A 24,279-nucleotide genomic window follows, 5' to 3' on the forward strand; every position below is an offset into this window, starting at 1 on the left:
CATGAAGTTAATTTTCTATAATCTAACTATGCTCACATTGAAGCAGCAGTTTAGTCGGCCACACTCTCGGAGGACCCATTTTCCGGATGTCACAAACTCAGACCACGCGTCAGATGTCAGTGTCACGTCGGAGCATTGCGGAATAGGTTGAAACTTTGCACGGGTCCTCGGATCCTTTCCCTGAATTTTACTGAAAAAGGCTGAAGCAGTAGGGGGGTGATGTGTACACAAGGAGAATAACAATCCTCGCCTACTACCACAACATGACATACCTGGGACAGTCGTTGACAAATCCTGATATGATATACAGAATCTTATAAAGCCATTGTTCGGTCCAAAGAATGTCGTTGGGTGACCTGACAGGTTATTACAGCTGACGATGATGATGATGATGATGATCTGATAGGTGCTATTTGGACCTTCCCCTACAAGCCCGCAATCCAACACAAAGAAGGACAGCTTCGTAACCCCAGAAAAGCAATGCTGGCCATTCACCGAAAAGCTGAGCGATCTAAACACGAAAAACACTTCCAGATGAAGCATGCTCATTTCCTTTTATAGGACGGAGATAGTAAATGCCCTTTTTTGTCGAGTGACCATCACACAAAGTGCCACCACGCCACAAGATTGGGCTTTGCAATGAAGTTACCGTTTGGCTCCATTCGAAGCGTACATACCTCGAGAAAGACTGAAACCGGGTGCAGACAACTTGCTTTTTACTTAAGTTAGGTTATTTTTCTTTGACTTATCAACGCTCAATCTCCAAAAGGCTGATTTGTTAACAAAGTCATTCCAAATACCATCTAGGACTCAATACCATAGTCCCTCAAACGCAGTTAACTTACCTGAAGTGAGTAACCCACCTGGAGTTGTTGATCAGATCACATTTAGTGTCGGAACGCTTGTCGTCCCTCCGTCTATCATGAGTTGCTTGCTCATTGTTTTCGCAAACCTTAATCTCTTGCTCCATGTTTGCCGAAACAATTCAGCCTAGCAACCGATATGAAGGACTGACCACACTGTGTGCGTCCGTTTGAGAAACTCAGATCCCAGCACGCGGGTGTTTGGCTGACTGCCAACCGGGGTGTGATTCAGTCAACGGACTAGCTATCGACGAGGTCAGGTGTTCACTTCGTGGGATTGCGCACTGACTGGCCGTTTGAGTGAAGGGGAGTGGAGGGAAAAAATGATCCTCTCTTCATTTGTAGTCGGCGTTTGCATTTAATAAAAATAGTAGGTGGACGGCGAACCAACTGGATCACAGGACGATGCTTACAATCACGTGAAATGAGGTGGATTTGAAGTGAACGTCAGCGGCTCATGCAGAAAGAACTTACTTCAGTCTTGCCAACGCCTTTTACGGGTTTGGAGTTTTTTTTCACAACCAAATGCCCTTTGTATACGTGAAACCAATTGAGTCTGTCCTTTATACTAGAGGAATAAGGTGGTCTCTTAACCTTATTTAATGGACGGCGCATGAGCAAAAGTAGGCCGTTTTCTCCGGTTAGACATGCTACGGTTTTCTAACATTTGTTTGGCTATACTCAGAACCTACTTGGAATCCTAATGCGCAACGTAAGCCCCAACATTTTGACGGTAAGTGGATCGCTATTGATCAAATCAAATGTGCACTGATCAGATGACTGGGAAGTCAGCCAATCAGTGTCTGTTCAGAAGTGTTACTGCCGTTTATTTTATAAAAGCCATATGTGTCCACGACTTTAGGGAGTTAAATAATGCCTGGTGCCTTATTCAATGAGTTTGGAAGCACTACAGGTGTCTGTTCAGAAGTGTTACTGCCGTTTAATTTTTAAAAGCCATATGTGTCCACGACTTTAGAGAGTTAAATAATGCCTGGTGCCCTATTCACTGATTTTGGAAGCACTACACAAGGCATATGGACAAACAGGCCTGTCTCAAGTAAAATAAGTTAACATATCAAAACGTATATGTTCTATCAGTTTCGATGCAATAGATAAAAGTAACGCATCCGGTACGATTTAGCATGGCTTCCTTACACATTCGAACCTTAACGATTACACCACTACTTGAAGCGAAACGAAAGGCTCTTTTTTATTTCATCAGAGAGGAGTCAGAGAATAATTACCCTAATCGGTTGACTCCATAATTGCAAGGCGGCGAACGAGTCATTCTTCAGTAGAACATTAACCCCTAGATGACGCAACACAGCTCAACCTTTCAGCCGTAGAAACAAAAAGAAAATGCAACCTTTGTTAAATGACTTAATTGCAGCTTTGTTACTAGGCCACAATTAACCCGACAGTACTGATGCAACTAAGTGGGACCTCTAGAGAGACATGGGATGCTATTTGATCCAGTGGTAACCACGTCTGACAAAAATGACCTATGACCTCCAGGTTAGTAGTGAGCTGCCAATGCCACTGTCACCACCTCCTCAACCCTTTTATCAGTTTGGAAATGTCAGACCAACTCAGCAAGACAAAGTGGGAGGCGAGGGACGTAGGTGGTACCGAGAGGAAAAGATTTGATGGGTAAAACTTGTGGTCATAAATGACAGTGGTTGCGAGTAGCTCAATGGCCCTCGTATAACAAATGAGCTAATCGTCTGAGCTAGTTTCCAAACTGTATCCACGACCGTTTTAGAAAACCGAAGCTGCGAATCAAACAGACATTTCTGTGAATAATTTGTCGTGCTGCCAGTCTTAAACGGCTTACTAAAATGAAACGAAACTTCAAGGTTTGTTTCAGGAAAACCAATATCCTTTCCAGGTTCTTCGATGTATCTTTTTCACCATATTGGTAACACCCTTGGCAAGTTTAACCGTTTTTGGCAATTTATGCTTATCTGAAAATATATATGGTATTAACTGGTGACTCAGTTGAACCTCTCGTTTATGGCATTTGTCAGCTGGATGTGTTGTGCAAAGGCGCTATTGAAGTATAATATTGAAGCATAATTTATTGCAAGGTTGCGTAAAGCTGCTCTGCAGCTCACTGCCATCCTTCCTAAAGCGCATCAACTGTCAAACCTAGGTGCAACACATTCACGTGAAGCACACTGTAAACGATAGGTTTGCCTGAGTCTTCTACAAATGCCAAACTGAAGGAAACAAGGGACCATAGCTACGTGATGGCCCCCAAGAAGGGCCATACCAGTCTTGGACTAACCCCTACAACGTTATGAGTGGTGCGTTGTGCTGAAAAAGCTTTGTTCTGTTATCGGATCGTGTGCTGTTGGAAGTCAAGATGCAAGGTTGCGTAAAGCTGCTCTGCAGCTCACTGCCATCCTTCCTAAAGCGCATCAACTGTCAAACCTAGGTGCAACACATTCACGTGAAGCACACTGTAAACGATAGGTTTGCCTGAGTCTTCTACAAATGCCAAACTGAAGGAAACAAGGGACCATAGCTACGTGATGGCCCCCAAGAAAGGCCATACCAGTCTTGGACTAACCCCTACAACGTTATGAGTGTGCGTTGTGCTGAAAAAGCTTTGTTCTGTTATCGGATCGTGTTCTGTTGGAAGTCAAGAGGGATGAGAGGCTGGACGGTCGGGAGTTTCGGTTGGAACCCTGTTAAAATGGGTAAAATGCTCCTTCCTTAGTAGGAGCGCTATTAGCGAACACCCGCGATTTTACCGCACTTCGAGATGCCGCTTACTTGGGAATTCGACTAAACTTGAATCCAACAGTTAGAAGTTTATCTGAAAACCATCAATATGATATTTGTTGCTGTATTTGTTCCGTTCTCTATCAGATCGCAAAACGCTTATTTTCCGGAGAGTAATAAGTAGTTCAGTGGAGTAAACCGGATCATACCGGATCATCGTTGCACAGATTGATTGCATGTAAGCTACACTTGGATGTACAGTGAAGTGTCATGGCTTGTTTTTCACAATTGAAACTCGGTCCACTTCGCTCTATACGGCGAGACCAAGGTCTGTAGTTAAAACCACCAGCACGGTCGTTGCTTCACTGCCGCCTGAGGTGGAGATGAAGTGTTTTACACTTAAGCTTATACGAGAAAATCACCGTTGCAAAACTCTTCGAATCCCAGAAATCCTTTCTCTGTTGCATAAATGGTTTCTTATACTCTATTCTTTGTACACCTATAGCCAGCCACTACAAATCCACCGGTTCAAACGATTTTCTCATCAATCAGAACTGCAAAACGCCAAAAAACTTGGCATTCGAAATTATTATTCTCCCTTTGATATTTGTGTATTCAGAGAATCGGCCATGCGCGAAAATCGCTTGTGTGATTTCAGTTTCGAGAGTCTACGCATTCTGGGCGTGACCACTTGACAAAACCTTAAACCTGTGTTGCGTGCGTAACTCGTGTGCGATCGGCGTCGTCATGTCTCCCAGCCCACCACGTCTGTTGCCATGCTTGTCCCGACAACCACCCCCCGTGTGCAATATCAGCGCATGCAACCGGCATGCTTTGGACACACCACCGTTATTAAATAGACAAGGCTAGTGAATGTTTGAAGTGGTTGTTAAATCCGTTGTGCGCGGTGTTGTGGAGGGACCGGTTACCCCGGTTGCTAAGCCGATTTACCCATGCAACATGTTGATTAAATCAGAAACGTGTGCAATATCAACACACACGGCAATCGCCAAGACCACCCGGATAACCGAGTCGCAAGCATCTGTCAATGAGTCCTCGGCATGGCAGAACATCGTAACCACGTTAGGAAAGCGAAACAGTCGGATGACGCTACTGCCGTTATTGGATAACCGGTTTTTCCGTTCGATGATACATTTGCTGTCCATCAAAAAGGTCTGATAATCAGGACATCAAAGATCCTAAAACGTGATATGACAAAACCAGATGATCGCCGATCGTGCTTTTTTCACTTTTTTGGACATGAGGTGGCCGTCCAATTTAGGTTATCATGCTTATGGGTTTGTATTCCACTCATGATATTCATGCCCCACACACGTCAAACTAACAGATAAGATTCTTATCCAAGGGTCGACCCGTGTGTCACCTATATCAGCCAACACGAGATTCTCAAACGTGATAACGGTTAATTGCAGAACTGGCAGAGGAACTAGCAGAAAATCTTGAAGTAATAATCGCAGTCCCATTGTGGAACGGCTTGAACAGCTGATGATGACGTTAAATTTGGCAAACAGGTATCGGACATGACCCGGTTAAACTCTCTGGACTAGAAGTTTAACGGCAATCCGACCGGATAAATAAATTCATCAGAAAAGACCATGTGCATTTCCTAGAAGTTTTTGTGTTCATTTTCCAGGCCTTTCAAACCTAGTTTTTCAGGCTCCGCCTTCAATTGAACGGCCCAAATGCGCCGTTTGGTAGGTCTAACAACAATACATCCAACGTTGGAGATAAAATATCTCACAAAACGTAATCGCAAAATGAATCGGTTCCGGCCACTATCTGGTACGATTACTAAACCGCGTTCTCAAGTGCAGTCACTTGGAATGTTGCAAATCACATATCCAAGGCTAAAAATATCCAACGAAATGTCAAAAGAAACAAGAACAAGGAACACAGTTAAGGAGCCGGATCGATAGGACATTCGGTTCGTTCAATGCCTTTGTATATGAGTGAATTTTTTTCATAACTAAGGTCATGAGAGATTGAGGCTAATCAGGTCGGTCAGTAATGCACGTTGGGACCAAACTTTTACTTATCATTAGCGCACAATTAATTAAATACAGTAGTCCTTTTGAGGAGCATTTCACTGATGAATGAACTTCAAAAAGAAGGGGACGTTGTGCTGCGGCTTCATGCTTGCATTGCATAAAGCTGAACTTTTGTCCGTGAACACCCGTAATGAGTGAACACCTCCACCCAGTTCTTTGTGGCTTTCGCTTTTAAAAGGGACCCATGTAAGTTAAAGCACCTTCAAACATTGTTCAACAAACATTGCACCTAATGGTGAATATCTGGCTGATGTGGAAGAAGGTGGATCGCCGAACGAGAGATTCAGTTGTGCCTCCCGTGAAAACCAAAATCAGTCCAATTTAGATTTGAGTAGAACATCAGGTTGACGGAAACTCCGGGACTGCACTTACCTGATGGGCCCTAAGAAGGATGAAACTGGTCATGTCCTGTTTTCAGCAAACTTGTGAGTGGTGTCCCTCATGAAAATATATTGCGATATCTCGAATATCGTATCAACGGAAACATGGAGCGGTTTTGTGCAGCACATTCAGTTGAAGAAACGATTCAGGTGGGATTCATTTGAGTTTCACGTTAGAACCGATTCGGTATGCAAATAAGTGCATTTCATAAATAGTTCGAGTTTTGTGTGTTTTCGTATTCCAGCTTTGCTAGTAGGCACAGACATTATCGGTTTTAAAAGAACTTTATGACGGAGTGGCTAACAGCCATTGTGCTGTTTCATCGTGTTATGCAAATGAGTTCAATCAGTCATATAGATAATTTTCTGTAGTATTTATTCACTTCAGAAGAAATGAAAAAATTGAACACTTGAGTACTGTCAGTGCAGGAGAAATATGATGTATTCCCTTCTAGTTAGTCCAGCCAGGAAAAAGTGCCCCACTCAAGGGATATCCTAGAATTCCCTAGCTTTCTCAGCCATTTGGATGGGCGGCTGTTCCCATGAATCTAAACATCTTGACAGTGATGCAGGATATGCCCGTGTGTTTACACTATATTACGATGGTTAACTTACAGTGTCATACGAATTAATGCGCTGCCATATTCTTACTCACATTATCGTGAGTTAAAATCTCCTGCACGACGGGAAAGACTAGCTGACAATGCACACACGTAACACTCACCGATTTAGAAAGGACAATTCAACTTCCGAATTACATGCCAAATATCCGGAATTCCAAACGACATCCTACTCATGTATATCATTGTAAGGTACTACTCATAAGGTTGCTGAAAATCCTTCGACAGCCCACATCACGAATGAGAGATTCAGCTGGGTTCCAGGTGGGTCTCTCGAAAAAACCAAATTAGTTTGCAAATGAGTGTATGTTCGCTGGCATCCTACTCAGTTCTGACGCTCCCCTTGTTGTGAAGTACGCAAAATATATGCTACAGTTTGATGAAACTACGATATCATCTACCTCCGCAGAGGGAAACAAACCGGTTTGAGAGACACTTGTTGCAGCACGAAAGGCATCTGGCCCCAGACACTCGAACACCAACTATAGATATCACAATGGAAATACTACGAGAGTTCCACATGTGTTAAGCAAACGTGACTTTTAATGTCATAAACACTATTGATACCCTGTTGGGAGTCGTTGAAGAAACACTCTTTATTGGGCTTGACTTGTTCGAAATCTAAACCCAAGATTAAAGGCACAAGATCGTCCATGGTCATACAACATGAATTGAAGGAACCCGAGCGGAACTTTAAGGTGAAGCAACGCTAGACAGCTCGATATTTGTAGACTGCTCAAAAACATCCATCGTTTTGCGCTCAAAGTCTTGATTTTCATTCGTCTTCAGGAAGGTGGCACAAAAATCTTTGTCTCAGTAACCGAAAAGATACTGACTGACCATCTTTTGGGTCCTTTGCAATTTTGCGCTAGTCAAAGTTGCTCCCGAAATCGCTGCAACATTGGACGTGCTCAACATTCGATTTAGATGAATTCTAACATTCCATCGAACTTGGAGACAAATAAATTGTAATTGTTGCAGCGAGTAGAGCATGTGAGACGACTGACATTGGTCATCCCGTGAGAAGAAGCCCATGTCAATTTCTTCATTAGATTGCTTTGTTTATTAGGCAGTAGATATACAACATAACTCATCCCATCATCGATAGACCTCGAAAGACTTATTCGGCCATTAAAACCAGTTTTTCTGTCATACCGCTTGGCTCCGTTTGTGACGGCCCGACTAAACGCTCTCTCAAAAACGCACTTATTAGCTGTAACGATTGGGAGGTTTCAGGCATAAGATTATAAATCAAGATGGGCTACACATGGGTGGTCTGGTTTCAAAGATTCCCTGTATGCAAATCGCCAAGTGTTATCGGTATTTGCGCTGACTCGACGGCATAAATTAGCAGCCTCTTTGGGACGGCATTGTATCAGTATGTATGAAATTGACAACACCCAGTCGGTTGTCCAACTGGAGCACCTTCATCATAACTTGGGATAACAGTCAGGTAGATAGAATATCGTTTTTGGAATCTCCAGCTAAAAATTCTAGTTCATTCCCTTCCAGTTCAAAGTTACTTGGAGAATTCCTAACCTGTATGTTCCACTGCTATTCGGTGAAATGCGATCATTCTAAACAGTGGTTTATCTTCCTCGGCCTCCCACAGATTGCACGTAATGAATCGCTTCCTTCTAAACTCGGTCTGTTGGAGGAGTTGACTGGATTGGCAGAATAGCTTGTTGTTGTTAAAGCTAGTGATCTTGGAACAAGCGAATAAAACTAGGGGCTTCCTTGATCGATTATCAGTTGGCTTATTATCATTTTCGCCATCATTTTCTATAGCTTTAAAAGCCACGTGCATGTTGTACAGTGGTTATAGCTCGCATATTTTCGTTCCCCGATGGTCTGTGAATGTAGGATTGGATATCGATGATGTTCAGATTACCAACCATGATTTATCATCAATGCGTGGATGCAGCTGGAAACTATGAGAAAATTGGCGAAATAGTTTCAACAAAAAACAACAGCTGTTCGACAGTGCCGAGAAACTGAACGAATCATATCGGTGAAAACTGCGTGTGGGTAGTGCCTTCACACCAAGCATATCGAAACATCAGCTGTCTCAAGTGTTTGTTGAACGATAGAACGAAACACAAACTCATCCATTGCTTCTAAATGCGCGATGCCCGCAACTCCGCACTTGATGCTTGCCAAACCCGTCTATCCCTCCGTGACAAAAACGAAGTGTCTTGGGTTGATTCGGGGAGGCCAGACATTCGCACGGAAGCCATACAGTCGGGCCTGTGGTCCGGCAGATTGTCACGTACCTCGCGATTGAAAGTAGCGAGTTTTGACTCAACTCGTTTGAAACACGCGTGCTTAAAAGCACTGAGTGAGGAGGTTCGTCATGTTTCCATAGTATCTGGACGCCAAACTTCATAGAGTTTTCTGATCACTCACAATGTATCTTACAAACATACACTGGGGTGTAATTTATTGAATCTGTTTAACCATTTTTTCCATAAGATGTCCACATAATAATAATAGTACAATATTCAGCACTGTCGAACCAGCTCAGCACTCTAAAACAACTGTTCAGAAAGAGACTCCCGCCGAGTGTTAAAATGCTATCTTCAAAGGATGAACCTAAAGGCATCTCGCGTCTTGAATAAAACCGACCCTTTATGGTATGCTTTTCTTACGGAGATAAGTATCAGTAAATTGGTATGAAGAGTTTCTTGCCCCACTATTTCCGTCAGTAGAGTTAGCAACGAGGCACAGTTTAACTCCAGTTGGATGTGCTGTACAAATTTCGATGTAACTCTTTGTTTGTTTGAAGCAGCAACGAGGCACAGTTTAACTCCAGTTGGATATGCTGTACAAATTTCGATGTAACTGTTTGTTTGTTTGTTTGAAGCAATGTGAACTGAACCTCCCAAGCTAGCTTTGTGATCCATGTCATGGGGCCTGTTCAAGTTCCAACGGTCTAATTTCAACTATGGATGGGAGGGGTGCGAATGAATGCTAGCCCGCATTGGGTTGGTTCCGACGGCAACGATCAAGAACAGTGATTTATGCGGGTTACTTTAACTATCCAGACCCGTATATTGGGTTGTATTCTCCGTAGGTGACGGTGAAAGTGCTGTCCAAAAGACCATGGTGATCAGTCAGCCCATGACGTGCTACTAGGCTACGCACAGCGATTAGGTTCGTTGAACTGCAATTTGTTAAAACAATAAACCAGAAAATCTTTAGTGTTATTCAATTAATTAGCAGAAAGAGTGCATATTTTGCGGTTACATCCCGGTTCATTGGTCGTCCAATAAATGACTAGGTGAGTGTTATTCAATTAATTAGCAGAAAGAGTCCAATAAATGACGAGGTGACTCAGTGGTTGGAGCACGAATTTCCTGACCAGAAGGTTTATGGTTCGAACCCGACCTCTGGTTCTCAACTTTCCCTGCCCAGGCTTGAGCAACCTGGCAGTAGCACAGCCCTCGTGCTTCCTTCTGGTGGCATGGCAATTAGGAACCTAAAGGGTGCCACAGCTGAACTATGTGTTGACCCGAACCTGCCAGATTCGACGGTTTTGACAAAATAACGACGGTAAGAACTTGAAAAATGGAAACTTTAACACGATTCAGAAGTTGCACAATTACGTGTTTGCCAGTTTTCCTCATTACTGATGTATAGTTGTGATTGGTGGCTGGGATGGTCACAGAGCTTAGCAATTAGTTGCAATCATCCGCTAACGTCTGAACTACCAACGTTCTCCTACATTCTCAACTTTTGTGATTTGGTACCTAATAGCCTACAAACATCAATAAAGCTTCGCTAAGTTTTTCAACTATTCGGGAGCTTTTCCCCCGAAAAGTGTCTCTTGTTTAATTAATCCGTTCGTTAACCAGCGCCACCAGAGGATGGAGGTTGCAACTGACTCACCTTGTCAACGCTTGATAGTCTTACTACATACTTCATGAAAGCAGAACACAGTTTTACCCATAAATCACGTACTACCGTCGTTGTAAGCGTTATTCAGCGTTTCATCCGATTTTACCTGGGAGCGTCTACTTATTGTAGTGGGTTGCTGCAACTGTGCTTTTATTGCAGGTCTTTACTATTCAGTATTCAAATGAATTCGAAACTTCTTTCTTCATTGGAAACTACTTGTGAAGCTACGCGTAGCCGCTGATTAAAAAAAATAAGATTCTACAGAACACTGCCAACAGCCTGTTCTTCTGCATCGAGGATTGATAACTTACTCTTCCCATTGTCTTACAGTTAGCGAAGAATAGTGCGGTTTCATTTGGGGGCCTGTTCAAGTTCCAACGGTCTAATTTCAACTATGGATGGGAGGGGTGCGAATGAATGCTAGCCCGCATTGGGTTGGTTCCGACGGCAACGATCAAGAACAGTGATTTATGCGGGTTACTTTAACTATCCAGACCCGTATATTGGGTTGTATTCTCCGTAGGTGACGGTGAAAGTGCTGTCCAAAAGACCATGGTGATCAGTCAGCCCATGACGTGCTACTAGGCTACGCACAGCGATTAGGTTCGTTGAACTGCAATTTGTTAAAACAATAAACCAGAAAATCTTTAGTGTTATTCAATTAATTAGCAGAAAGAGTGCATATTTTGCGGTTACATCCCGGTTCATTGGTCGTCCAATAAATGACTAGGTGACTCAGTGTTTGGAGCACGAATTTACTGAACAGAAGGTTCATGGTTCGAACCCGACCTCTGGCTCTCGACTTTCCCTGCCCAGGCTTGAGCAACCTGGCAGTAGCACAGCCCTCGTGCTTCCTTCTGGTGGCATGGCAATTAGGAACCTAAAGGGTGCCACAGCTGAACTATGTGTTGACCCGAACCTGCCACATTCGACGGTTTTGACAAAATAACGACGGTAAGAACTTGAAAAATGGAAACTTTAACACGATTCAGAAGTTGCACAATTACGTGTTTGCCAGTTTTCCTCATTACTGATGTATAGTTGTGATTGGTGGCTGGGATGGTCACAGAGCTTAGCAATTAGTTGCAATCATCCGCTAACGTCTGAACTACCAACGTTCTCCTACATTCTCAACTTTTGTGATTTGGTACCTAATAGCCTACAAACATCAATAAAGCTTCGCTAAGTTTTTCAACTATTCGGGAGCTTTTCCCCCGAAAAGTGTCTCTTGTTTAATTAATCCGTTCGTTAACCAGCGCCACCAGAGGATGGAGGTTGCAACTGACTCACCTTGTCAACGCTTGATAGTCTTACTACATACTTCATGAAAGCAGAACACAGTTTTACCCATAAATCACGTACTACCGTCGTTGTAAGCGTTATTCAGCGTTTCATCCGATTTTACCTGGGAGCGTCTACTTATTGTAGTGGGTTGCTGCAACTGTGCTTTTATTGCAGGTCTTTACTATTCAGTATTCAAATGAATTCGAAACTTCTTTCTTCATTGGAAACTACTTGTGAAGCTACGCGTAGCCGCTGATTAAAAAAAATAAGATTCTACAGAACACTGCCAACAGCCTGTTCTTCTGCATCGAGGATTGATAACTTACTCTTCCCATTGTCTTACAGTTAGCGAAGAATAGTGCGGTTTCATTTGGCACTCGTGCATCATTCAGCCAGTAGCCTGAATGCGCCGGAACACGCTCACCGTCACTGCTGTCACCGTGCCAAAGTTTACCCCGACAGCCTACATCGCCTCTGACTCGCACGATGCGCGCATACAGATGAAGACCCCTGACTCAGACACCATATGGCCCGGACTTGAATGGTGGACCTCATTCTCACCCCCAACTCAGCATGGAGACAAACATAAAAATTAAACTGGTTCCATAGTCAGCCTGTTTCCATCTTTAAATCCGAGAACGCTGTCAGCACTGTCTGATGGGTCCAAACAAGTGCAGTGGGGCTAGCAACCAACCGAATAAATCAACAAGCCAGCAGACTCCACAGCTAGGTAGATGCGCAAACGCATGCGATCATGTTGATATTCGTATCGCGGAACCATGACAACAACACGACGGGTGTAGAACCAAAAAACAAGAACAATGTGTTTCACGTCCAGACTGACCAGATCAGCGTCTTGGTTGTTTATTCCAATCTATCCAACCGGGTCCATCGGTCGGTAAGCCATGCTTATTTTCTAAAGTGCAGCTGACATTCCGGATCGGATAACAATGGAAACTGTTAGTTTTGTACTTTGTTCGAATGACAAATATCAGGAGGGCATCGCATGTTTCGGTTGGGTCACACAGGGAACCAACGCGTGTGTGTACACATTTAGAGACATTCACAAATTTCGTTACTTTGCAGAGCAACAAATGGATATCTTCTGAGTGAAAGGGTGCCAGGTTTAGTCGTAAATGTGTGCTGCATGGTAGAACTGAGTTTGCCGTTGGCGTATACGAGAAGTACCCCTATGAGCTTAACTGGGCCTTTCCTCCGGTACTTTTGAAGAAAGGATGCCTGACGCATGCCAAGAGTGTGTACTAAGATAAAGCACATTCCGGTTGTTCGAAATAAGAAATGGAAATGGAATTCAGACCTTCGTTTGAAGAATGTCGCACTTACAGACGATTGTAGATCATTGGTATCACCAAGTGTTTCTTCAGCCCTTGCGTGTCATCCGACGGACTCCTGACGACTGCAACCAACGAAGCGTTCGTCTTCTCAACGTTTATGGTGTATACCAGAACGACGTAATATTTACCATAAGGTTGTGTCTTCAACGCCGCGTATTTTGTAGTCAGCTAGAAGAATCTTAATGGGATGTCAAATAAATTAGAAAATCGAACCTACAGTTCCTATGTTTTCTGCGAGAATGCAGTGAATAAGTCACAAATCGTGCATATTCTGCAAGCAAAATTTTGATCACAACGCGGACGAGCAGTTTGGATCAACTTCCTGTAAAAGTGACATGTGATCGCAGGACTGCTAGGAGAAATTACAGAATATGATCCTTGTGCGGTGGTGTGATCGAAGACACTTGTGTTATCAATCGAAATATTGTCATAACCTACTCTAACTGATGCGTCCGGGATGTTGTCTAAAGTTGTCGGTCATTTCGTTGCGTGCTCAGACAAGTCTGAATATTACACAAGTTCCCACTGTGAATCCTCTAAAATTGCCAGCTGTCTTCCTCGATATATCTGGTCTGGGAGCGATCTTTTGGCCAATAGTATGCTTGGAAATGACCGCATGATGGCATGTCCTAAATCAAATATTCAAATCGGAAGAAGTAGGCTCGATGGATATCGAAGCCTGATGAGCTGGCCATAGAGTACAAGAATATAATATTATTTCTGAGAAATGCAACCTGAAGTTGAATTCATCGACTTTGGACAGTCGTTCCACATTACTTAATTCAAAGACCAAAACTAGCTTAGCCTTTTGAATTTGTGATCACTGCATGAATTGTATGGAATTAATCACACTTTCGGATACTCTACTGCTAGTAACATGATCTTAGGTAAACGGACCACCTAAGTTGTTGATTGGAGGTTAGCGTTAGCTGCGAGCCAACATTTAGTGAGTGTATTCCAAGCATCATACACCCTTGTTAAGAACAACAACTGATCCAAAGTTTTAGACTCTGGATAGCTCATATCCGTACTGTTGGACACTGTCCCTGTCGGGGTATTAGGAGGAACAAGTTTGCATTACGCCCTATTCACTATACTTGTATGTAAACAACCCTTGTTTGGTCTGGAAAGTGAACGATATTCAGTCACGTCTGACATGTTTAATGAGGCTTCACTAAAACAGCTTTCATGAAGAGGCTGACCACTGGTACTGCACATTTCTAGCAAGCAAGTAGAATTGTCTGATCTGGATGTGCTTGGATTGGGGGTGGGGATGGGGTAGTTGATAATGGTCAAGCTAAAGAAGCAACAACCGAACACACTTGAATGCGTTCAAACTGGTCTAGACTCAAGTCACCCAACTGTCAGATGGGATCAAATCTCATTCACCAAACTGAACCTGTTATTGTGAAGAAGCCGAAAGACAGACATTTATGGATGTTGTTACCATCTTAGTGCACTTCAAAGTCAGCATATTCAAATACGCTCTGTGTTGGTTGAACGTGTTTGTGATATCCTGATATACATCGCCTCACTTGTGCTAGATAAAGCAAAGTGCGCGTTAGTGGTACAGGAAGTTTTCGGCTGTTGAGTCTCCTGGAACTTGCATAGCAAACTGCAAATTAGAATCAAATTGATAGGCGGGATGAGGGGCGGAGTCTTAAGTGGGTTACTTTGTATACCCCACAATCAGTAAGCAGTAGGTTCGGGATTCGGTTTCTGCTCCAGATATCCACTGCCTCCTCTATGCTATGTGTACAGCAGTTTTCAATTTACTGTTCACTGAAGTTTCTCTTCCACTTCATGAGTAAATGCGCAATATGAGGTTCAGTGTACCCAAATTACCCTACATGCGATTAAGTCCCAGTCCCTCTCTGTGAGGACCCGGTGTATACACAACTCTGATGATGATGTATTGAAATAGCTGCATTTAGAACATTCAATGTTTTCCGGCTAAAATAGCACACTTTTTCAGGTTTGATGTCCACTATGTCTCATCCTTTTTTCGCTTATAGTTAATCGAACAGTGGCCAGAAAGAAACCCTATGATTAATACTCCGGTTATCCTCCCTCATGTGCTTGGTCACTCGGCTCGTCCAAAGACCACACAGGCTCACTCTATCCAGTTGGCACCCAATGAAACATAGATCATTGTCCAAGCCAAAATTCAAGCTTTGAAAGTGCTCTGTGTGTTCTACCCCCTTCCACCTATTCACAAAACAACTGTTGTAAATAATGACCAGTAGCAGTTTCTTCTATCCCTCTTTCGGATCCACGCCACACCGACAGTCTAGTAAGTACCACATCCAAGATGGGTCACCGGTCTGTCCAGCACATGATGATAGATGTATTTTACGTCTACTTGCTTTCCTTAACACGGGCGCCATAGGTGAGAAATGGCCTGAACGGGACAGGAAGCAAGGCATCTCGTCAATTTTTCATTCCCCCGGAAAAATTGCCAGTGGAACGAGTATTTCGAAGATATTTGCGGATAAGCTAAAAAAATCGTTCCATCGTTGCACGAGCTGGAAGGCATGTTCAGAAATTGGGATTGAAAAAGCTATAGAAAACTAAGAGGCACAAAACAGCATTTTTATAGCAAACGAAGTTTTTGATCCGCTTTTGGTATGCAGTAAAGACAAAAGTTCTGATGCGTGCACAAACCTAATCAAGAAGACAAAAATATTGGTAGTAGATTTTAAAAAGTAAATTCAATGCAAATCTAAATTAACTCCACAGAATGGGAATCACCAGTGGACATTCATCCATGAAATTCAGCCAATAGCTGAAAAAGACTGGCATATGCATCTATCAAACGGTTTTTCAAGACATTGTTCATTCGAACCTACATCCCACCTTAAGTGATGAGAATGAAGGTGAACTGCCGGGAAGAACACAAGCCATTTTCAGACTTCATGAATTGCACCTTTGTGTAAGAAGAGAGAATTGTCGATGATCAGAGAAGCCTTCGTTTCCGCCGAAGTGCTGAACTTAGTGGAAAGTGGGAAATGGTTGAGAGACAATGAACTGTTGCAAAGGACGGATTGAGGACTTTTCAGGGGAGATCACAAGAATTTCAAAATTTATGCCTGCTTTTTCAGATAATTTTCGACTGCCTTACAATGTCAGCCTTACAAAGTCACCCACTCAACCCTGCACTGACGATGTCACTTCGATTGGTGATGAAACGTTTGCAATCCAACTACCAAGCCCGGCGAACAGACCAACAACCAAACAGCGCACCCGAGCTACCTACATTCCACAACATTTCTAATGTCGGTAAAGTTCTCAGAATATCCAGTTCACTATCTGCCTCAAATGAAAAAAAAGCCAACCACATCGAGTAATCAAGGAGCGTACTGATTTAAAAGTGATCACGGTCTTTAGAGAGGTCGGGCGTAACAGAAAACTATTTTATCCAGTCTCTTTGCCCCTTGTTTAATAATATTATTTCATTCAATAATTAATCGATCATTAGTCATGTAATGTGCGTATAAATATGCGAATTTTCGGAATACGCTACTCTGTCCGTCCAACGAATCGCTCTATATGTTGCTGTTTGGCTCTGCATACAAGGCATAGCTTACTCTTCTCTCTTAAGTACAACCCCTTACGGTTGATTTGGAAAACTTTGAGGCGCTCAATTAACAAGCGGTGTGGTAGTTCAGGTCCAGCACGAGGTGTTCCTGTCTGTCTATCCAACTAGCAACGGGACTTCATACTTTTGAGATTTACCAACTCTGCTTCTATTCCATATCAACTGCCAAAGTCGGTTGCTTAGTTCGAAGTTCTCAATAGATGAAACGACCACAAAAAGTAACAATAAACCTTTTGACCAGAGAGTGGTTGCAGAATAATCAATAGGAGAAGGAGAATGAGCGGATGTATTCTAACCGAGGACTTTTTGAGGCGAACGTCGAATGCGAGATTCGTCTACTTCCAACTAGAAGAATAAAGTGTATCAGTGTGAAAGACGCGGAGCTCTGTTGAGTACATTCAGCTGTCGCACCCTTTCTGTGCCTAACTGCCATGCTGCCTGAAGAAAGTATGAGGGCTGGGATTTGCCAGGTTGTCAGCTGTCGCACCCTTTCTGTGCCTAACTGCCATGCTACCTGAAGAAAGTATGAGGGCTGGGATTCTGCCAGGTTGTCCAAACTTAGTCAGAAGAATTCAAGCCCCGAACCTTCAGTTCAGTAAATTCGCGCTTTAACCGCTAAGCCGTTGCAGCAGAGATGGGGGCCCCTTTAGTACTTGGATACTCGGAAGTCGGCTGGTTTCAGGAACTTGAAGTGACTTGGAAGCAGACCAACCGTCCCCTACTGTGCAGGCTGGAGTTGGTCGAAATTCACCATACCATCACTCACCATAAGTTTACCCTGAATTCGCATCTACCATGAGTTGTGTAAGTCTTTAGATATGCCGTCCCCAGTGTCCCTAGCAGATGATTCAAATTGAGTTATTTTCGTCAGTAGGACGACAGTCACTGTGCACCTGATAATAACAATGTTGTGACAACATCCTTTTACTTTCCAGAAGGCTGTGCAACTTCTCTGAAGGGATTTCAACCAATAACTCCGTTTCTGAGTCAATGTGATTCATTCCATAAACTCAAATCTGTGTACTGAGCGTGTCAGAGCTAGAGAGAAAACAGCAATGTGCAAGCAACTGCAGGTGCGGTGGAGTATGCTAATTGATCTACTGCGCTAACGTGAACGACAGGTATGCCCACGTGACCAGGTGCACTGGCAAATAGCCAGAAGGAGAACATAATCTTTAATCCTTAGTCGAAAAAACTGTCTACTGGTCTAATGTAAATATAGCTGTGGACGGAAATAGCACATGCAGCAACAGTCAAAAGGGTGAAATGGGGTTACCAAGCTATGTTTCCTCTTAGCAGAAAAGTAGCCACCCTATAGTTGGGCAGTCTTTGTCTAGAGTTTCTCATCTGTATGAAGGATTTGATAACGGCCTTTATAGGGGTTACCCTATAGAGACCATGTGTAGCCGTATTTCTAGTACAATTGAAGTTGTCCATTTCTTCACAGAAAGAGTAATCGATGGGAACTTTTACAGAGTTGTCTAAATTATATTGCCCCAATGATCAGTATGCGATGAAAATGAGATCTGTGGGACCGATTACCATACACGACAGTGGGGCTTATGGCTGATAATGATGACTTACGTTTACGAGAAAACTGATGAAGTTGTTGAGCCTATTACGCGAAATGAATGCTATCCTAAGACTGTCTATATATTAGAGAGATGTACTCGGTATTACCGGAATTTTTAAAACTATTCCCGTTTGCCATTAGCTCATACCAAAGTGATCAGAGTTCTGCGTCTCCCAAATTCTCTGTTCTCCCCAAAAGAAGAAAACCTGGCACAGTCCATTGATGTGGGTCCAACGAAGCGTGCCAAATGACTGCGGGACAAAGTGGCGCAGAAACCGTTGCTATGCCTGGGTAAAATTAGACAGGGGCGGTGTTTGAAACAAAATATGATAATGATCTAGACCATCTGTTAGTGTGATCTCATGCAATGAAAATTTCGCTCCACCACACAATCGCCCCATTTCCCAGGGTTTTCAGCCAGTGTTGCTGGGGCATTAAATTCGGATCCAGTCCCGCCTCTGTTCTCAGCAAACGGTGAAATAGCCTCGAAATCCCTTATGACGTTTGCGCTGCTCAACCACGAGCGACAGTGACAAGTTTCTGAATTTCGGCACACCAAGTCCGAATTAAGACACCTACTTTTAAACTGATTACATGCCTTATCAGTTTCACTCCAAATACTGTGCTGACCGAAGTCGAGCATCATATTGCGTCCATACAATATGTTGAAGTCGTCGATTCAACCTATGATCGGTTAGGTCCGTACCCAGAATCTCGCTGTCTCATGACTTCTCGGTGGACACGCAGATGATGAGCGGCGAGGTACATTTTATGCGGCAACGAATAAAAACAAGTTACACGGTCAAGTTACTCTCACTAAAAATATTGTCCAATCACAACCTCAACTGGTTTGATGATCGCGGCTGAAGTGTGAATATGAAAAAAATAAAGATTAGCGAAGGAATGGATGATACAACTGGGGAAACGTTGAACCAGCAAAGTCAGGCGATTAAACTCAACTGGCTTCCAACCGTAGAGGGGTCCTGTAGGAATATGTAATTCTACTTCTGAGTGCGTTAGTTTGGATTGTAGTTTGTTAAGTCAAATAATATAAATAGTGAGAAGCACCGAAAAAAAAGCAAATAGAAGGAAATATGGAGTAATGAAGTTAAGTATTAACTGTAAAGCTGTCAACATACTACTCTAGTAAAACTTGTGTTGAGTTCTTTCAATCTGAGATACCTTGAGACGGTCGGTTAGGTGATTCTCATTAAAGTGGGACTTCAGTATTGACGCTGAGTTGACAGGGATACCAGAGATATCTCATGAATGCAAACGGCTTGTCAAGAACTTTGGACAGTTAGACGATTTGTAAAGAACAAGGAGTGCTGCGAACGCCCTACTATCACTGATATCAAGAATACCAGTTTAGGGTAACTGAACTTATCTAACTTACACTCACTGAAAGCATCTGAGGAACTCACTTCCAGCTCGTTTAAAAAATATCGCTGTCTGTAAAGCGCGATCGTGGTAAATGAAGCATCTGGTTTTCTTTGTTGGCGGAAAGTATCATTCATAGGTTTGCCAAAAATTTTCCGGCAGTCCAGACAGTTTTCGCCGCTCCTGTGGCTCATCAGGTAAGCGTAGTCCACGAACTTCCATTAACCTTTTGTTCCACTTGATCACCATATTGTAGGGAACTAACGAGGTACTCAAAATGAAACTCTCGTCTATGATATTCTTCAGCAACCTTACGAGTAGTATCTTTTGTCACGAGGGATACAGTGGTATTGTGGCTATGGTGGCAACCGAAGCATGAGGCGCCCTTGTGCAACACATTCACTTGACGAATGGTATAAACGAGAGAATCATTTAAACCTTCTTTTAGCATCATTTTAATTTGAAAATAAGTGTATTCGGGTCAGCCGTTATTCCGCTTGCTACTGACCCTTTCTTGATTCCGACAAGTTTTGATTTTGTCTGATAGGTTCTTTCGTCGTAACCAGCCCACTCTAACATATTGAAAGTACAACTTGAAAGTACCATGGAGACCGACTACGTGGTATAGCGTACGAGGAATAACAATCATTTTGCAAGTTGATCGCACCCAGCACACCTGAAAGTAACACGGAGGTACACACTCGTTTCACTTTCTACCAACCCTCGTACAAATCGTTATGCCTGCTGTTTGAGCTCATAGAAAGTGAGGTGTTCAAGACAAAAACAATGTAGAACAAGTCATAATCGAACCAAAGTTAGGCCTTTTCTAACAACGGAAGAGATTGCATTATCCGCCACCTAAGACACTCAACGCCGGTAGGTACTTAAAAGTTGATGATACCCTATGGTACTCTATTTAACCTATACTTGAATACTGCTCAAACTTTGTCACATCAGGCAACGTCACTTCTGAAATATGCCCCGTTAGACAAACCAAAAAACTTCTTTTACGTGAATGAGACGAGTATTCCAACCCATCTAGTCACGCCGGTTGACTGTTCTTTTTTCAGCAGCGTGAAACTACAGTAATCGGAATGTTGAAATCAAAGAGATTTCGGGTAGATGTATGACAGCTGCACGTTGCTATATCACACTGCCCAGTTATGGGACTATGCTTCAAAAGTCGACGACGCCCATCGGATATGCCGAAACACCCTGCAAACGAATAACCAGACACGGTATTTTGGACACAAAACCGATCTAATTATGTTTTCTTTCCTTATACAGATTTAAACCTTAAGATGAAATCAACCAACTTGAAACATGTTGGCTCTCATGTGCCTAATTTGGACGGTTAATTCAAAGTACACAAGCCAAATGCACCCATTCCGCCACTAATAGCCAGGAATGACCAACCTGCCACGCACAAGCCAAAGTGTTGGTCAATGTTCTCCAATCTGTGAGGGTTGGGCTTACGAAACATTGCTTACGGACTACTTACGGAAATGTTCTGGGTACTGCTGGGTTACTTTCACACTTCAAACAACAAACCTGAGTGTTTATCCAAGGCACGCAGCAAACAGTCCAGCGCAGTTCAGACACTACAGGATATGTGCCAGATAAATCGTTCGAGCTAGCGTCGGCATCCACATTCTGATAACAACCGAAGCGTAAAGGACGAAATATCACGTTTCGCCCTCAGCCTCAATCAGGTGAGGCATCACTGCTGTGTGCTGACAAATCTGTACCATGGTTACTACGACGCCCTGCGCGTGAGTCAAGTGTTATCACCAACACCCCCTCGAAGCCTAGTTCGAGTGGCACTAGCATGCCACAACGATCGCCGCTCCGTCATCACACTTACATAGCCGCGTTGGCAACTCTGTCCGCCCGCCCACATCATTTCCGTTTTATCAGCGGTGCGAATCATGTTGCTATGATGACTCGACGGCTCGGTAGACTGATGAAACAAGCATGCGTTGAGCAGATCAGATCTGTTAGCTCCCGAGTTTGAGGTGAGGACTGTAGAATAATATGATAAGCTCAGGTCTACAGCTGAGGACAGGTGGGGTTGGGATGCGGACAGGCTTGAATCAACTGGGACCAATTATCGCCGGCACATTGCAAGTTTGACGCAATCATGGTGGTTCGGTAGCAGAGGCCTGAAATCTCTGGGGCGCAATTAACAGCTTTTTTGAAAGCTAGGTGGGGTCGAGTCGTGACAGATTCTGTCCCGCATATGCGCTCAGACACCAGGACTACAGATGAATCACGGGAGTAGTGAAGGCGCTGAAAATTGGCTGAGTTCCGAGTGCGGAGATCACTGTGACCGAAGAGCATCAACAGACATTGGATTATGGACAGCCACATGGGACACAATTTAATACGGCGGTTCAGATAACGTTCACGGCTCTTGTGGCTTTCCATTGGTGTGGACACCACCGTTGTCCAGCAACGATAAGAGTTCATCTCCGATATACTCTCTACCGTATGAGTTGTAGCAGGTGGACACGCACACTGGCAGAACAGATAGGAGCTTATGGGACGCATCTTAGAACAATCGCCTCACTATTGGACTCGGGTGCTCAATCTATCGACTGATGACCAGCAAGATGAGACTCGCAAACCCACCTTATCGACCACCAAATACATTCTATCCACTGAAGACAGGGTTGACCTCAGTACATCGTTCTGAATTTTACTCCTCAATGTCAACTCGAGACCGTCAACTTTCAGTGAGGCCATGCTGAGCGCACGAAAGACCTTGACGGAAGCCATTAGGTTGCATCGAACTTAGGAACCAGATCTGACTGGTCCACCACACGACTGACTCCGTTCCACCGTATTACTGCCATCTATCCCTAGTGTTTCTTTATTATAAAATTGTTTTAGTAGTGAGGGTGAGGGCATAAAGACGAAATGTCGACATTCCGCAGCCTTTTTCTCCCGACTGCAATATTCATATTGGTAAACGGGACCCAATGTTTTAAATTGTTTTTTTCACAGTCTTTGTTTTGTTTGTTGCGATAATACTCCACTGCTGTACTGCTACTCAGAATGCTATCTTTTCTATACCAAGTTTTGTTAGATGAACCTGGTTTTTGGGACATCTTGGGTCTGGAGGTACTACATATCATTCAACGTGAACTACTATAAAATCGGACACATTCATTAAGTCCTGACAGTCGAATAATCTTAATTGTGATTGGGATCCGTCAGCTACTAAGCGCTGGCCCTGTTGTTGTCGTAGCTTTCTAGAATGCCACTGAGTCCACTGTCCTTTGGGCTACGAGTCCATAGATCATATTTTTGCAGCTGTATATAAGGCGCATATTAGTGGAATGAACCGAATACACCGAGCGACTTTTCCTACCACTATGAGTATGTTGTTGGCATGGCGCGTTTGAAAGCTCTTCTACAATCAGCTGCCGATTTAACAGATTTCGAGGCTCATCTGGCAGGATATAGTGAACGGTTTTCAACCAACCTTAAGCATGGTGTTACTTCCTCAGCCTAAATGAACCTATGGCCAGATTTTGCAGTTCATAGTCAGTTGGGGTACTTTATAAATGTTGTAACCGATAGTTTTGAACTAAAAGATGAATGAACAGGAAGATGTAATGCAGCCAGGTGCAACAACGTTCGGCAATTATGTGTGTGTCTTAATAATAAACAAGTGGATTGATGACCAACCAAGAGCTGAGTATGGGGAACAGCAAGAATTGGGAATATCCATCGGTTGGCCCATCGAGTTGACCAAATGATACGGTTGGACGTTGCTACCATGGTCTGGCTATTCTAAGGATAGTTGGTCAAACCATTACTTGCAGTTCAACATTTTTCATTGTCATAAAACAGGGGGCGTCCGTTCTATGGAAAAGGATTCTAGTTCGGTTACGTTCGTCTTTTCAGCTGAAGTGTGTTCAGTTTAGCACTTATCGAAGAATACGAGCGGTTTCACTGGACAAACTACCCACTCACTGAAATAATGCTCAGAAGTTATTTACTGTATATCAGACAGTTTCATAACACTGGTGACCATGGTTGTAGGCTTCTTCGCACCCCATAGGCATCTGCACTGGGTAGGGTGCGTTCAGCATAACCCACCTAGTCTGAGATTCCTCGTCGTTCCATTATTAGGTGGTGGACAGTCGCGAATAATTAATGGTCATAAGTGGTTTGGCGAACTGTTCGCTTTATGACATTGTTGTGCTAACAGTTCGCCATGAATGTATCGTTGTAAAGGATAACAAAATTTACTCAGAGAGACAGTATGGAGTTTTACATGACTAAGCAACGGAAAACACCCTCATGGACTACAATGGTGGATACAAAATACCGTCGAACCGGTCTTACACTAGGTCACGCGACAGAACAAGATGCCGTATACCGTTTCTCATTATGAGGTTATACTATCAGTTCCTGGTTTATGGGCTTGAGCGAACGGTTCTTCTCGTGAAACTTTCAATATACCGTCACGCTGTCAATAGCCAAAATCTGTCACTAAATCTGGTGCATTTCATCACGGAGACT

At 43.3% G+C, this 24,279-nt stretch overlaps 3 protein-coding genes across 3 annotated transcripts in view; 1 reads left to right on the forward strand and 2 right to left on the reverse strand.

The window, feature by feature from the left end:
* The window catches only part of T265_13714 (hypothetical protein), a gene marked incomplete at both ends in the record, with an annotated part of 30,027 nt that extends 14,686 nt beyond the window's left edge, over positions 1-15,341 (forward strand). Inside the window, 3 exons of the mRNA XM_009170164.1 lie at positions 9,966-10,191; positions 11,287-11,490; positions 15,211-15,341. Coding sequence (XP_009168428.1) covers positions 9,966-10,191; positions 11,287-11,490; positions 15,211-15,339 — 559 coding nt within the window. The remainder of the gene's footprint in view (positions 1-9,965; positions 10,192-11,286; positions 11,491-15,210) is intronic.
* Positions 11,331-17,349, reverse strand: T265_13713 (hypothetical protein; the record flags this gene model as incomplete). Its single annotated transcript, XM_009170163.1, has 3 exons — positions 11,331-11,517; positions 16,359-16,447; positions 17,221-17,349. Coding segments are annotated over 3 exons (405 nt in total), but the record flags the coding sequence as incomplete, so codon positions are not given.
* A 4,446-nt stretch (positions 17,350-21,795) lies between these two features.
* T265_05199 (hypothetical protein) lies at positions 21,796-22,296 on the reverse strand (the record flags this gene model as incomplete). Its single annotated transcript, XM_009170143.1, has 1 exon — positions 21,796-22,296. One exon carries the CDS (start codon positions 22,294-22,296, stop codon positions 21,796-21,798), a length of 501 nt encoding a protein of 166 aa, XP_009168407.1.
* Between the last annotated feature and the right edge of the window lie 1,983 nt (positions 22,297-24,279).

This window comes from Opisthorchis viverrini, assembly GCF_000715545.1.
Source record: "Opisthorchis viverrini unplaced genomic scaffold opera_v5_94, whole genome shotgun sequence".
In the NCBI taxonomy this organism is placed as follows: domain Eukaryota; kingdom Metazoa; phylum Platyhelminthes; class Trematoda; order Opisthorchiida; family Opisthorchiidae; genus Opisthorchis; species Opisthorchis viverrini.